Source organism: Sarcophilus harrisii, chromosome 3 (assembly GCF_902635505.1).
Source record: "Sarcophilus harrisii chromosome 3, mSarHar1.11, whole genome shotgun sequence".
Taxonomy (NCBI): domain Eukaryota; kingdom Metazoa; phylum Chordata; class Mammalia; order Dasyuromorphia; family Dasyuridae; genus Sarcophilus; species Sarcophilus harrisii.
In genome coordinates, this window is record NC_045428.1 from 1,689,342 (window position 1) to 1,703,396 (window position 14,055).

General features: G+C 38.3%; 1 protein-coding gene across 16 annotated transcripts in view; it reads right to left on the bottom strand.

The window, feature by feature from the left end:
* DLG1 (discs large MAGUK scaffold protein 1) overlaps positions 1 to 14,055 on the bottom strand; it is a 271,420-nt gene that overhangs the window by 84,724 nt on the left and 172,641 nt on the right. For 14 of the 16 annotated variants that reach the window (XM_031963574.1, XM_031963571.1, XM_031963569.1 and 11 more), the window contains one exon: positions 12,869 to 13,033. The exons of the other annotated variants lie outside the window; for them this stretch is intronic. In XM_031963574.1, the coding sequence (XP_031819434.1) occupies positions 12,869 to 13,033 (165 nt within the window). The remainder of the gene's footprint in view (positions 1 to 12,868; positions 13,034 to 14,055) is intronic. 16 annotated transcript variants of the gene reach the window in all.

Below are 14,055 nucleotides of genomic sequence, written 5' to 3' on the forward strand. Positions count from 1 at the left end.
AAAAAAAAAAAAAAGCACCAGTAACATTTAAAGAGTACAAGTTATATTCTGATGAGAACTTTCTTTAATGCAATGATCAATTAATACTCCAGAGGGTTGAAGTTGAACCATGCTGCCCATCTCCTGCTGGAAAGGTGACAGACTTAAAATTCATAATGAGAGATACATTTTTGGACATGGGCATTGTGAATATCTGTTTTGTTGGAGTATTTCTATATTAGGAGAGTTTTCTTTTCCTTCTTTTTTTGGGGGGGAGGGACTATTGTTCAGTGAAGAGGACAGTGAAAATACATTAATTTTTAAAATAAAAAATCCTATAGTTGTGCCGCTGTAGAAAACAAATGGGAAATAGGCAAATAAAGCAACTAATTGTCCGTATTCTGTGACCAAAACATTCTACGAGAATCGGACCCAAGGAGGTTACTAACTGGGAAAAGATCTCATATACAAGAAAACATTTATGGCAGCATTTTTTATGAAAGCAAAAAATTGGAAACACATGATGGCAGAATGGCTAAACCAACTATGTTGCATGAATGGAATGGAATTAATATAAAGAAACATGAAAACACTTAGAGATGATCTCACCTAATGCAAAGTGAAGTAGGGAGATTCAAGAAAAGAATAAATATTATGAATACCTTGTAAAACAGAAAGAACCATCCTCCCTTTCAATAACAACAATAATCAAAAGCAAATACAGGAAATTTATAAAGAATGAACATGACCCTAAAGAAGAGCAAATGAGAAAATACTCCTGTCCTAGTGCTTGCCAGAGCTGGGAGGTCCCCAGGTACAAATGACTGAATGTATGTCAGACTTTTTTTTAATGTATTCATTACTTTGGTTATATTTTTTCTCCTCTTCCTCTTTTTTCCCCTTATTAAAAATGTTAAGGGCCATAAGAGATGGAAGGAAAGGAGAGCGCTACGAGGAGAAATCCTGCTACAATCTATCAATAAAGGTTACAGGCTCCTGAAAGCTCCAGATGGGTGGTGATTTTAATGCTTCCCTCACACACTGAGCTTTAATCACGGCTTCAGACCCTAGCACATTTCTCATCGGGACGAGAGGGTTCAATCTCCAGGCTTGACGGAGAGCCAAGCATATGCTCCAGATCCAGACTCTCCCAGACCATCCTGAGGAGGGGCTTGTCAGCCGGTGCCAAGCAGAAGCCGACCAGGGAATAAGCAATTCCGAAGTGCCCGTGTGCAAAAGGAAATGGCACGCCCAGGCAGGGTCCAAAAGAGTGAACAAGAAGGACCTACTAAGTGCTAGGCCCAGACAGGCAAAGGACAAAAACCAGAGTAATCGCTGCCCTCAACAACTTTCCTTCTACAAAGGGAAACAACATGTGCATAGACATCAAGAAATACATATAAAGTAAATGCCAGGTAATGTGAGGGGTGGGAGACGTTAGCAATTGCTGGGGACAAGGCTCATGGAGGAAAAGAAAGTTAAGCTAAGCTACTGAAGAGGGAGAGCATCCCCGGCCTGGGGGGGTCAGTGCTGGGCAAGGAGGGGAGCAACATCCGTCCTGAAAAGAGAGCAGGGCCAGGAGCTATGCCCCAAGTTTGGCAAAAGTACAGATCTCAGCTGAATGTCCCACAGGAGTTCCTGCTGGGAACTATACGGTCAGAGAGGGGCTTCAGGAAATCACCTGGGCAAGTGGGCAGGGGATGAGCAGGAAAAGGGGTTGGGCCAGCAGAAGGGGGAGATGAGATTCCCGACCCTGAAGCATCTGGTCTAGGAGTCATCCTGGACCCCCATGTCCAATAAGGTACCACTTAACCACTCCAATGGCCCCCAGGACTCTGGCTAGCATCCCAAGTCCTTGATAATCCAGCCCAAAGCTCCCAATACAACCAGGCCGGCCCTCATCCACAGCCCAGACATTCACAAGTTAATTCCAGAGGTTTAGAGACAGGAATATAAATGAAAGCACAGAATGAACTTGCTGATTAAAGGGGGAAGGAAAGAGGCAGGCCAACAGGCTGGAAGCACAGGAGGAACAAGTAAGTGAAAGGTCTTTATTTCAAAGGATGGCAGAGCCCTGGGCTGTGCTTGTACTTAAAGTAAACTGGTCTAAAACAGGAGGGGAAGGGATCAAAGGTCCAAGGAGGTGGGGGTGGAGAAGGAATAAGCATTTATCAATGCCTACTACGTGCCAGACATCTGGCTAAGCGCTTTAGAAGGATTATCTCATCTGATCAGTACAACAATCCTGGGAGGTACATGACATGCCATTACTTTTCTTTCTTTAACACTTTTATTTTTAACCTAATCACATTAAAAACAATTTTTATATTCCTTTTTATTTTCAATTTTTGAGTTCCAAATTCTCTCCTCCCTTCTCATCTCCTCCCAATTGGTAAGCAATCTGACATTGGCTTTTCTTGTGGCATCATACAAAATACATTTCCATGTGAGGATGTTGTGAAAGAAAAAAAAACCTGGTCCCCCGCCCCATCCCATTAAAAAAGGCAAAGAAAAAGTATCTTCGATGTGCATCCAAGCTCCATAACTTCTCTGTACAATCCTGGATCACTGTATTGCAGAGAGCTGCTAAATTACTCAGACACCATCACACAACATTGCAGTTATTGTGTATAAAGTTCTACTGGTTCTGCTCATTTCATTTTACATCAGTTCATATAAGTCTTCTAGGTTTTTCGGATAGTTTTCTGTTCTTTTTTTTTTTTACATTACAACAGTTTTCAATCACGATCAAATATGACAACTTGTTTAATCATTCCCAAACTGATGGACCTCTCTATTCCCATTTCTGTGCCATCACTAAAAGAGCTGCTGTAAAACATTTTTCACAGTATTTTTTTGTTTTTTACCCTTTGGGGCACGTAGATTTAGTAGCGATGTTGCTGGGTCAAAGGGTAAGTATGGTTTTATAAGCTTTTGGACCTAGTTCCAAATTGTTCTCCAGAACAGTTACATCAATACACAACTTTACTAACTGTGCATTTGCTTTGTTTTGTTTTGTTTTTAATTTTCCCACATCCTCTTCAATATTTATCATTTTCCTTTTCTGTCATATTAGTCAATCTGATAGGTGGGGTGGTAGCTCAAAGTTTTTAAAATTTTCATTTCTCTAATCAATAATGATTTAGAGCATTTTTTTTACATGACCATACATAGCTTTGATTGCTTTGTCTGAAAATTGTCTATTCATTTATTAATTGTGGATTGGCTCTTATTTCTACAAATTTGACTTCGTTTTTTATATACCTGAAAAATAAGATACAGATCAGAGAATACTGAAAAAAATCTTTTTCACAGTCTGGATAGGATAGTATAAGCAAAAATTGGTTATACTCCTAGATCTTTTGTTTTCTGCAACATCATATTCCAAGTTCTCCAACTCTTTAAGGTAGAGAAGCTCAATCTTGTGATATCCTGACTCTGACTCCCCAATATTTCAACTGTTTCTTTTTGAGACTAAAATCTATGCAGTTTGACTATAATATTTCTGAGAGTCTTCATTTTGGGATCTCTTTCAGGAGGTGATTGGTGGATTATTTCCATTTCTATTTTGCCCTCTGGTTGTAAAATATCAGGGCAGTTTTCTTTAAAGATGATGTCTAGTTTTTTTGTTGTTTTTTTTTGTTGTTGTTTTTATTGTGGTTTTCTTGTAATCCAAGGATTCTTAAATTATCTCTCCTGGATCTATTTTTACAGGTAAGCTGGTGTTTTCAATAAATTATTTCACATTTTCTTGTATTTTTTTTTCATTCTTTTGATTTTGCTTTATTTTTTCTTGATGTCTCAAAAAGTCATTAGCTTTTACTTATCCAATTTGGATTTTTAAAGAATTGTTTTCTTCAATGAGCTTTTTATCTTCTTTTCCTTTTGGCCAATTCTAGCTTTTCTTTTTTGTTTTTTGGGGAAGGAATTGGGGTTAAGTGACTTGCCTAGGGTCACACAGATAGGAAGCGTTAAGTATCAGATCAGATTTGAACTCAGGTCTTCCTGACTCAGGGCTGGTTCTATCCACTGCACCATCTAGCTGCCCCTCCATTCTGCTTTTCAAGGCATTCTCTCCACAGTATTTGTGCCTCTTCTACCATTTGGATCTACTCTGTTTTATAAGGTGGTGTTTTTTCTTTGCTGTTTTCTTGTGCCTCCTTTACCAAGCTACTGACTCTTTTTTCATGATTTTCTTATATCATTCTCACTTCTGTTGCCAATTTTTTGTTTATCTTCTTTACTTGATTTTCAAAATACTCTTTGAGCTCTTCCATGGCCCAGAGACGATAATTTCCTTCGAGGCTTTGGATGAAGTATGTTTTGATTTTGTTGTCTTCTTCTGAGCTTGCATTTTCATCTTCCTTGTCACCATAGTAACTTTCTATAGTCAGGGTCTTTTTCTGCTGTTTGTTTGATCATTTTCTGGCCTAATTTTTTAAATTTAAATACAAAGTGGGGAAAAAAAAAAAAAAAACTCCATGTACATAGGAGACAGTAAGAGAGGATTCAATACCAAACAATAAATTTTCATTTTAATAAACCTATATAATAATTACTGCAGCCTATTTTCAAAACTGCACAGCTTTTCTTTACTTCACAGTTGGTTTTCTTTTGTTCTCTGCTGTGCACTTTTAACTTTATTTTCCCCTCTTTTTTCCTCCCCACTGTAAAAAAGGCTACAATTAAACACAGAGGTGCACAGAAGTACAGATGCCTATACATGTACAAAGATACCTATATACACATAAGACCATATTATACTTATTTCTTTGTATCATGTTTCTCTAACAGTGAACAGCATCTTCCTTCCTAAGTCCAAGTCTTTCCATGACTTTCTAAATCAACCAATTCATCATTTCCTATACCACAGCACTATTCCAATTCCAATCCATATCCTATAAGAGACTATGAAAAATTTTTTCCCAATTTTATACATTCCTTCTATTTTTCTGTATCTACAGATTTTAATTACAAAAAAATTTTGATTTAAAATGATCAAAATTATCTTTTTTACACTTCAACAATGCTCTCATCTTATAATATATAGGTTAAGGTCTGACGTTGCTGAATTTACTTTCTTTACAACTTTTCCCCATGTCTTTCAAGTTTCTAACCTTTTGTTTTTCCAAATGAATTTCACTATTTTTTCTAATTCGATAAAATAATTTTTAGTAATTTAATTGGGATAAATTTGAATAAAAAGATTAGATATATAAAATAACACATTAAAAATTATATGGTATACTACACACCTCTCAGACTGTCTAAGATGACAAGAAAAGATAATGATGAATGTTGGAAGGGATGTAGGAAAACTGGGATACTGATACATTGTTGGTGGAGTTGTGAATGGATCTAACCATTCTGGAGAGCAATATGGAACTATGTCCAAAGAGCTATTAAACTGTCCATACCCTTTGATCCAGCAGTGTCATTGCTGGGTCTGTATCCCAAAGAGATCAAAAAAAAGGGAAAAGGACCCACATGTACAAAAATGTTCGTGGCAGTCCTTTTTGTAGTAGCAAGAAACTGGAAATTGAATGGGTGCCCATCAGTTGGAAAATGGCTGAATAAGTTATGGTATGTGTATGTTATGGAATCTCATTGTTCTATAAGAAATGACCAGCAGGATGATTTCAGAGAGGCCTGAAGAGACTCATAGAAACTGATGCTGAGTGAAGTGAGTAGAACCAGGATGTCATTGTACACAGCAATAAGACGACCTTACAATGATTGATTCTGATGAACGTGGCTCCTTCTAACAATGAGATGATTCAAACCAGTTCCAATTGTTCAGGGATGAAGAGAGCCATCTACACCCAGAGAGAGCACTGTAGGAACTGAGTGTGGACCACAACATAACATTCTCACTCTTTTTGATGATGTTCACTTGCATTTCATTTTGTTTCCTTTTTGATCTGATTTTTCTTGTGCAGCAAGAGAACTGTATAAATATGTTTACACATATTGGATTTAACATGTATAACATCTATTGGATTGCTTGTCAACTAGGGGAGGGAGTGGGGGAAAGGAAGGGAAAATTTGGAACACAAGGCTATGCAAGGGTCAATGTTGAAAAATTATCCGTGCATTATGTTTTGAAAATAAAAAGCTTTAAAAAAAATTATATGATATTAGATTACTTGCTGTCTAGGGGAGGGAGTGGGGGGAGGGGGGAAGGAGGGAGAAAAACATCTGGAAAAAGGTTTTGCGAGGGCGAATGTTGAAAATTATCTATGCATATGTTTCGAAAATAAAAGGCTTTAATAAAAAAAACTTTAAAAATTACATGGGCTTCACTTATCCATAAACAATAAATATTTCAGTTATTTAGATCTGAATATGTTCATATAAAAAAATTTTATGAATAAGCCTAATTTGCATTAATAAAGGTCCTGTGTCTATTTTGGCAGATATACCCTCAGATATTTTAAAATGTCTAGGTGTTTTAAATGGTCTAAAAGACGACTGAATAATACTGCTAACATAGTGTAGTTTCTCTTCTTCATTTTTGATGCAATCTATTTCAACTTAATCTGAGACTGTGGTTACTATCCCTGCTTTTTTTTTACATATTAAATTTTACTCCTGCCCTTTCTTCGTATCTTTTTTGTGTATCTCTCATTTTTATGTTTCCTGAAAGCAACATATTGTTGAAATCGAAATTTAAATCTGTTCTCTGTTGCTGTTTTATGAGTGAATTTATCTTATTCCAAGTCTAAGCTACAATTATTTGTTGTGTATTTTCCTCCTTACAATATATTCCTCCCCCTACTATCCTTCTCACTATTTTCTTTCCTCATTCCTCTACTTTACATTCTTCTTTTTACCTATTATATCTTCTACCTTGCCCTTCCCTTATCCTCTCTCCTTTACACTCTTGTTCCTTTTTGAATTTAAATTTTCTTAACTCTTCCAAATATGTATGCTATTCCTTCTTGAACTCATTCCCAATGAGAATTTGATTCCAGCACTACCTATCTTCCTTCCCCCATTAGCTTCTTCACTATCAATTTCTTTCACACCTCATTTTTTATGAGCTAATTATTTCTTTTTCTTTCCTTCCAGTTTTATTTTTTTAAATCATATTCATCTCAGACCAAATCTTTCTTCAAACGACCCAACAATGATACCAGTCATAAAAGTACTGTTAATATTTTCCTATGTATAAAGTAAACAATTTATTTAGTCCCTCATAATTGGATCTTTAATGTTTACTTTATATTTATCCTGGAGGTTAGATATCAAAATTTCCCTTAAGTTTTGGTGTTTTTGTCACAAAAAAACTTGAAAGTCTAATTTTATTCATTTATCTCCCCCCTCCCCCCCCGGATTATACCAAACTTTGCTGGTTAAGTTGCCGTTAGCTGTAACCAACTCTTTTGCTCTACAAAATAAAAGAGTATTCCAAGACCTATGGTCTTTTAAAACAGTAGCTGCTAGGTCTTATGTAACCCTTATGGAAGCTCCATAATATTTAAATTGCTTTTTTTTTTTCCTTGTTGCTTCCAGTATTTTCTCTGTAATCTGAGAACTCTGAAACTCGGCTATGATATTCCTGCAAGTTTTCCTCTTGAGCTTTCTTTTGGTAGATTTCTCCCCCCCCCCACCCCCATTTTTACTTTGCCTTCTTGGCCTAGAACTTCAAAGCAATTTTCCTTGATAATTTCTTGTCATATGGTACCGAGATTTATTTTCTTTTATTATAATTTTCAGGCAGTCCATTTTTATTCTTTTATACTTTTATTACTTCTCCTTAAATCACTCCTCCAGAGTAGATGTTTTTCTGATGAGATAGTTCAGATTCTGTTCTACTTTCCCCCCCATTTTTTTGGCTTTGTTTTATTATTTCTTGGTATCTTAGAACATTATTAGCTTTCCTTTGACCGATTCCAGTTTTCAAGGAATTATTTTCTTCTACAGGTTTTTTATTCTCTTTCCGGTTCTTTCTTTCCATATATTTCTTGAATTGCTCTTTTTTCTTCTGATTTTTCCTGGATCCCTCTTACTTGATTTTTAAAGTCCTTTTGAAGTTCTCCCAAGAATCCTTTTTGTGCCTGGGACAATTTGATGTTTCCCATCGAAAAAGGAGTGGCTTTTTTCAGTTATGTTGATCTCAAGTCTTTTCTATCCCCAGAGTAGCCATCTATGGTTGGATTCTTTCCCTCTGTTTCCTCAATGTGTGTTTACTTATTTATTTATTGTTTTATTTTGTGTTGTAGCAGCTATTAGCGTAATCAAGTGGCAGTCCTCAAGTAGGGAGAATTGTGCCCCAACTTGAGTCCTTCCTCCTACCATTTGCCAAGGGCTCTACTTTGGCTCTTCCATCTGTTCTGAAGCCACAGGGAGGGCTCCCAGCCACACGGTCCCCTCTGTCCCAGAACTGAAACCATGGCCAGCAGGGCCCAGCCCTTACCAGGTGTTTCCCTGCAGCCTAGATCTGGGCCCATCCACTCAGCAGAGCTGGGCCCGGCATCCTTGGGACAGCAGAGGGGGCTTTAGCCATCAGACCCCCTGCTGTCTCTGAGGGCTGCTTTGTGTGGATTCCTCGGAGCTGGCCTGGGGGTGGCTGCCGCCTCCAGACAGTGGGCACTGCTGCCATCTCCATTCTGCAGTCCAGAAAACCGAGGCAGATGAGAGTACGTCACATGTCCAGAGCCACGCAGCCATGACGAGGAGCATCCCTTGGAGAGAAAGGGAGAAAGGCTGGACTCGCCCCTGAGAGAAAGGGAGAGAAAGGGAGGAGCGGGACTAACACCAGCCCCAGGAGCAGCAAGACCGTGTGTGCCGGCCTGAGTGCTTCTCTGCGATGCAGGGATCCCATGTTCTCTCTCACGGGTTTTCCTTTTTGTTCCGATTTTTCTTTTCCCATCATGACTAGAACGGACATTAGTTTAAAACAACCACACATGTATAACCCATATTGGATTGCTTGCCGTCTTGGGAAAGGAGGAAGTAAAAGACGGAGGGAGAAAACAACGTGGAACTCGAAACCTTACAAAAATGGAATGCTGAAAGTATCTTTATGTGTAACTAGAAAAATAAATTTCGACAAAAACTTTTCATTAAATTTTTTTTTGAAAAGCATGTCAGACCAATACAAGTCTACAAGGGGAGGGGTGGCCCGGGCCCCAGGCCTGAGATGTCCAAGTCTAGTTGGGGGGGTGTGGGAGAGCTGCTCCAGGGTAGGAAGCCTCTCCCTCCCCTCCCAGCCCCCTCCCCCCCACCCCGGGCCAAGCCCCGGGCCAAGCCCCGGGCCCTCCATGCAACAAGCCCTCATAAATGTGACCTCTGGGGGTGGTTTTTTTAAGCTAAATTTCCTGATTAGAATTGCACCAATTTATAGTTCCCTAGGAATTATTCTGTTTAGCTACAACTCCCCCCAACCCCCACCTTCCCTCAGTGGTTCTTTGGCCAATGCATGACAACGGCTCTAGCTTTAAAAAGTAAACAGTCCGTGGCAGCACCAGCAGGAACTCATTAAAGGCCCGTTTTGTGGCATCGCCATCTGGTGGCTGGCTGTGCACTGAGAGAAAATGCTGTTTATAAAAATCCCTTCGTTTGTCTTGACCTCAAATTTCAGGGATAAACAAGAAAACGAGGGTGGTGGCAGAAAGCACAGGCAGCCCAGCAGTCCCAGGGATGGCCCGAGAGGACCCACACTCCTAAAGGAAATCTGAGCTGCAAGACCCAGCCAGCCACACGCCGCCGCCAGGAGACTGGCACAGAGGGCACGGAAATGCCACATGCAAAAGGAAACCACCCGGGGGAAACACCCTGACGCTGAGGATTCACAGGCAAATTCTCTCTGTCCTTTTAAGGGGCAGGTTTTAGCCACACTTCAGAAATTATTCTCAAAAACGGAGAAACAATCCTTTCCCGAGACCAAGAAAAGCCACAAGATCATTCCTGAACACTGACACACAAATTTCAAACCAATCTTATCAAACGGATGATAGGAACTTACCAAAGAAACCAAGCCGTATAATCGAGGGCCATTTACATCAGGGATGCACAGATGATTCAACATTAGGAAGACAACCGCCATAATTACAAAGCACATGAAAACACAATATCCTAAACATAAGCATCTCAAAAGACAGAGCAAAAGTCTTTGCCAAAGCTAATACCCTCCCTGTGGCTATCAGCCTAGGCATAAATGGGACTTTTTAAAAGTATCATAAAAAACAACTAAAACCCGAAATAAACATTATATAGGCAAACAGGGATAGAGTAGAACCTTTTCCAAAGAAATAGAGGAGTAAAGCAAGGATGCTCACTATTATCTGCCTATAGATCTGGAAATGTTAGCAATAGAAATAAGACAAGAGAAAGGCATTTTTATAAAAAAGATAGGTGAGAAGATAAAATTATCCCCATTCACTGAGGATATGACAGCTTGCTTGGAAAACCTCAGGAAATCTGTGAAGATACTAATTGAGATAATAGCTTCAGCTAAGTTATCAATTACAAAATAAATCCTCAGAAATCAACATTTCAAAATGACAATTAAAGACTACAACAAGAAAAAGGGAAATCCCATTCCAAATATCTACTAAAGGCTTAAGTAACCGGGGATTAATCTTCCAAAACATGTAAAAGACTTGTATAGATTCAATTACAAAGCACTCTGAGAAATAAATTAATAAATGAATGAATAAACGAACTGAAAGAATAGTCAGTGCTCATGACTAAGCAGCACCAACTTAACAAAAATGACAATGTTACCAACATTAATTCACACTTTTAATGCTACACTAATCAAATTATCAAGTGACACTTTACAGGGCTAAATAAAATTTATCTGGAAAAACAAAAGATCTAGAACATCAAAGGAAATGATGAAAAGAAGTAAAGACTAAGCTATAAAGTAACAGACATCATAATAATATAATAATTGGTTAAGGGATAGAAAAATAGCAATGGAACAGAATAGACAAGGCAGATATAAAAACAATAGACCTTAATAATTCAGAGTTTGATAAAAGTGGAAAATGCAAGTTACCAGAGAGAAATTCACAATTTGATTAATTGTTCACAAGTTAATTCACAACTTTTAGAGATCATACATGAAAAAATGAAAAGTGAAACAGTTCACATATACCTCTCATAGCTATAGGTAAGAAACATATTCTAACCAAACAAGTAATGAAGCCATTAAAAAAAGACAAAAGTGTTAATTTTGATCACTCGACACGGAAAAGCTTCTATACAATCATTTTTAATTCATCTAGGATAAGGAGGGAAGTAGTCATAAAGGAAAAAAATCTTGGTATCAAATTTTTCTGATATGGGATTGGTACCCAAGGTAAACATCAATCAATCAATAGCAGCCATTCACCAATAGCGAAATGATCAAAGAATAGGAATAACAAATAGCTCTCAAAATAACTGCAAATATCTACAATAACAAGGGGGAAAATGCTCCAAATCACTAATAGAGAAATGCAAATAAAAAACAGCTTCAAGACTTCACCTCATACCTCGTATATTGGCAAAAATGATAATATTCTACTTATTGTGTATCTAATTTATATTTTAATATATTTAACATCTAATGGTCATCCTGCCATCTAGGGGAGGGGGTGGGGGGGGTAAGAGGTGAAAAATTGGAACAAGAGGTTTGGCAATTGTTAATGCTGTAAAGTTACCCATGCATATATCCTGTAAATAAAAGGCTATTAAATAAAAAAAAAAAATGATAATATTCAATTTTGTCAATTTTGTCAATGTTGCATGATTTGTGGGAAGATGGTAACATTAATACACTGATGGTAGAGCTGTGAAGTAGAACAAATCTTTTGGAAAGCAATTTAGAATTATGCAAATAAAGTGACTAAAATCCATACCCTTTAAACCAGAGACTCCTTTATTGAGTTTATATCCCCACTATCAATAAGACTATCAATAAGAAACAAGTTCCCACATAGAGCAAAATATTTACAACAGGACTCTTTGTGATAACTAAAAATTGATAACCAATTAGGGAACGTTTCAACAAATTTTGACCCATGAATTTAATGTTATATTACTATGCTTTAAGAAATGATGCGATAGATACAGAGAAGCATGGAAAATCTATGAACTGATGCAGAACCAAGAAAACCAAGAAACCAAGAACCAAGAAAACAATAGATCTGGTAAGACAATGTGATTAGGAAGAACAATGGATACACCAAAAATTCAAAAGTAAATTAAACAAAATTATAAAGATCAAGTGCAACTTCCAAACTACCACTTGCTTACAGGTGTCTCACATGGCAGATGTTTGTGAATTTTCTCAAGTGTATAATAAATTGTTTTTTTTTTCCCTTAAAAAAAAAAAAGGACAAAAATATCTGTCACATGGAATGGCTCTTGGGGAGAGATACTGGGAAAAACTAAGCAGAACATAAATACAAAATTATTTTTTAAAAAGACCATCTTTTCTGATAGGTAGGGAGCCCAATGAATACAACAACAGGGAAGTAGAAGAACCTGAATTCAAACCCAGCCCCAGACACTAGCTATCCAATGCCTCAAAAAAAAAACAAAAAAAAAAATCTTTTCAAGATGAACTGGATGCCAGAAGATGGCACAAGACAGGGAGACCAAGTATTTTGAAACACCAACATCATTACCACAGATCAAACACAACACTTATGAATAATGGAATGTAGGACTATTTTAAAATGAATGACATTCTGAAAGATTTAGGTATTAAATTAGTTCTCTGAACATGAATTTCTTGTGAAGTTTTAGCAAAAATCTGAAAAGGGAGTTCACAGGTTCTGATGCCTAAACCTCTTTCTCTATCAGCTCTGGTGAATATTTGAAAAAAGCAATGTTAGTGCAAAATTAATAAAGCATAGAACAAAGATAAATATTTGTTTAAAAAAACCTCTACCTTCACTGGTGAAATATGAGAATGGGAAACAAATCCATGGACATTTTCTATCTCTGACAGATTTTTCTCCGAGACATGAACCAGTTCAGGGCCTGTCACCTCATTGGTAATGTTTGGAGAGCTGTGTTCTTGGGGAGGAGTATCTTCATCTTGATATCTATATTTCTGCAAGATAAAAAAAAGAAAATTTTCAAACACCGACAATCTCTTGCAGGAGGGGAGGAAGGAGGCAGGGAATACATTTAATTCCAATTATGTTTTGAATTGCCATTCAGAATGATCTTAGAGCTTCTATCTGGGTGGCCCAGGCGTGGGGCAGGGAAGCTGTGTGTACCCCAATCCAGGCCCTCTGGATTCCACTGCCCACACTCGATGCAGAGCACCCTACAGATAGATGTAACCCAGGGCTGCACCACGCATCTGTGACAAAGCAGAGTCAGGCAAGGAGAAAGCAGTGGGCGCCAGATCGGGGGACGTCCTGCTGCCTGTCTGCACCACTCCACCACCAAGTGGGGGCCCATGGCCGGGAGGGGCTCGACCCTGTCTCTAGCAACTCAGGATACCAGAAATCCCCCAGAGGAAGGACTTAAGAGTGATAGCAGACCATGATCTGCCACCGTGGGTCACGGTAATACTGTGTGATTACATTAAGCTGATTTCATTCTGTTTAGAGAAAAAGGGCACAAGGTCTTTAGATCGGTGAGATGCATCTACCCCTGAAAAATCCAAGCATTAATGAAGATGACAGGGATTGGGGGGGGAGGGGGTTAGGAAGAGGAGGGGTGGTGGTGGGAAGGGAGCGGGGGGGGGGGAAGGTAATGATGATAGCGTAAGGGGGGGAAGGGAGCAAGTGGCCAATGAAACACCGCCGTGGGTGGAGGTGCTGCTTGTATAAACAGGGTTTCCTTTCCCCTTACCAAGGACCCAAATATCCACTCTCCTATCTGAATCTTTTAAAAATGGCCTTAGTCCACTCAGAGGAGCCCTACTTCTGAGCTTCATCCACAAATGCCCTCAGGATACTTGGCTCAGTTGGATTTTATACAAAGGATTCTGTAAATTCTCTATTACTCCATTTCTCCATTACTTTTCTCTCAGGAAATGGTTTCAGTTTTGATAATGTCCATTCTTTTATCCATCTAGCATGGGCAGCTTGATTAGGTCAGCTCTCTTATCTTTTTAACAAG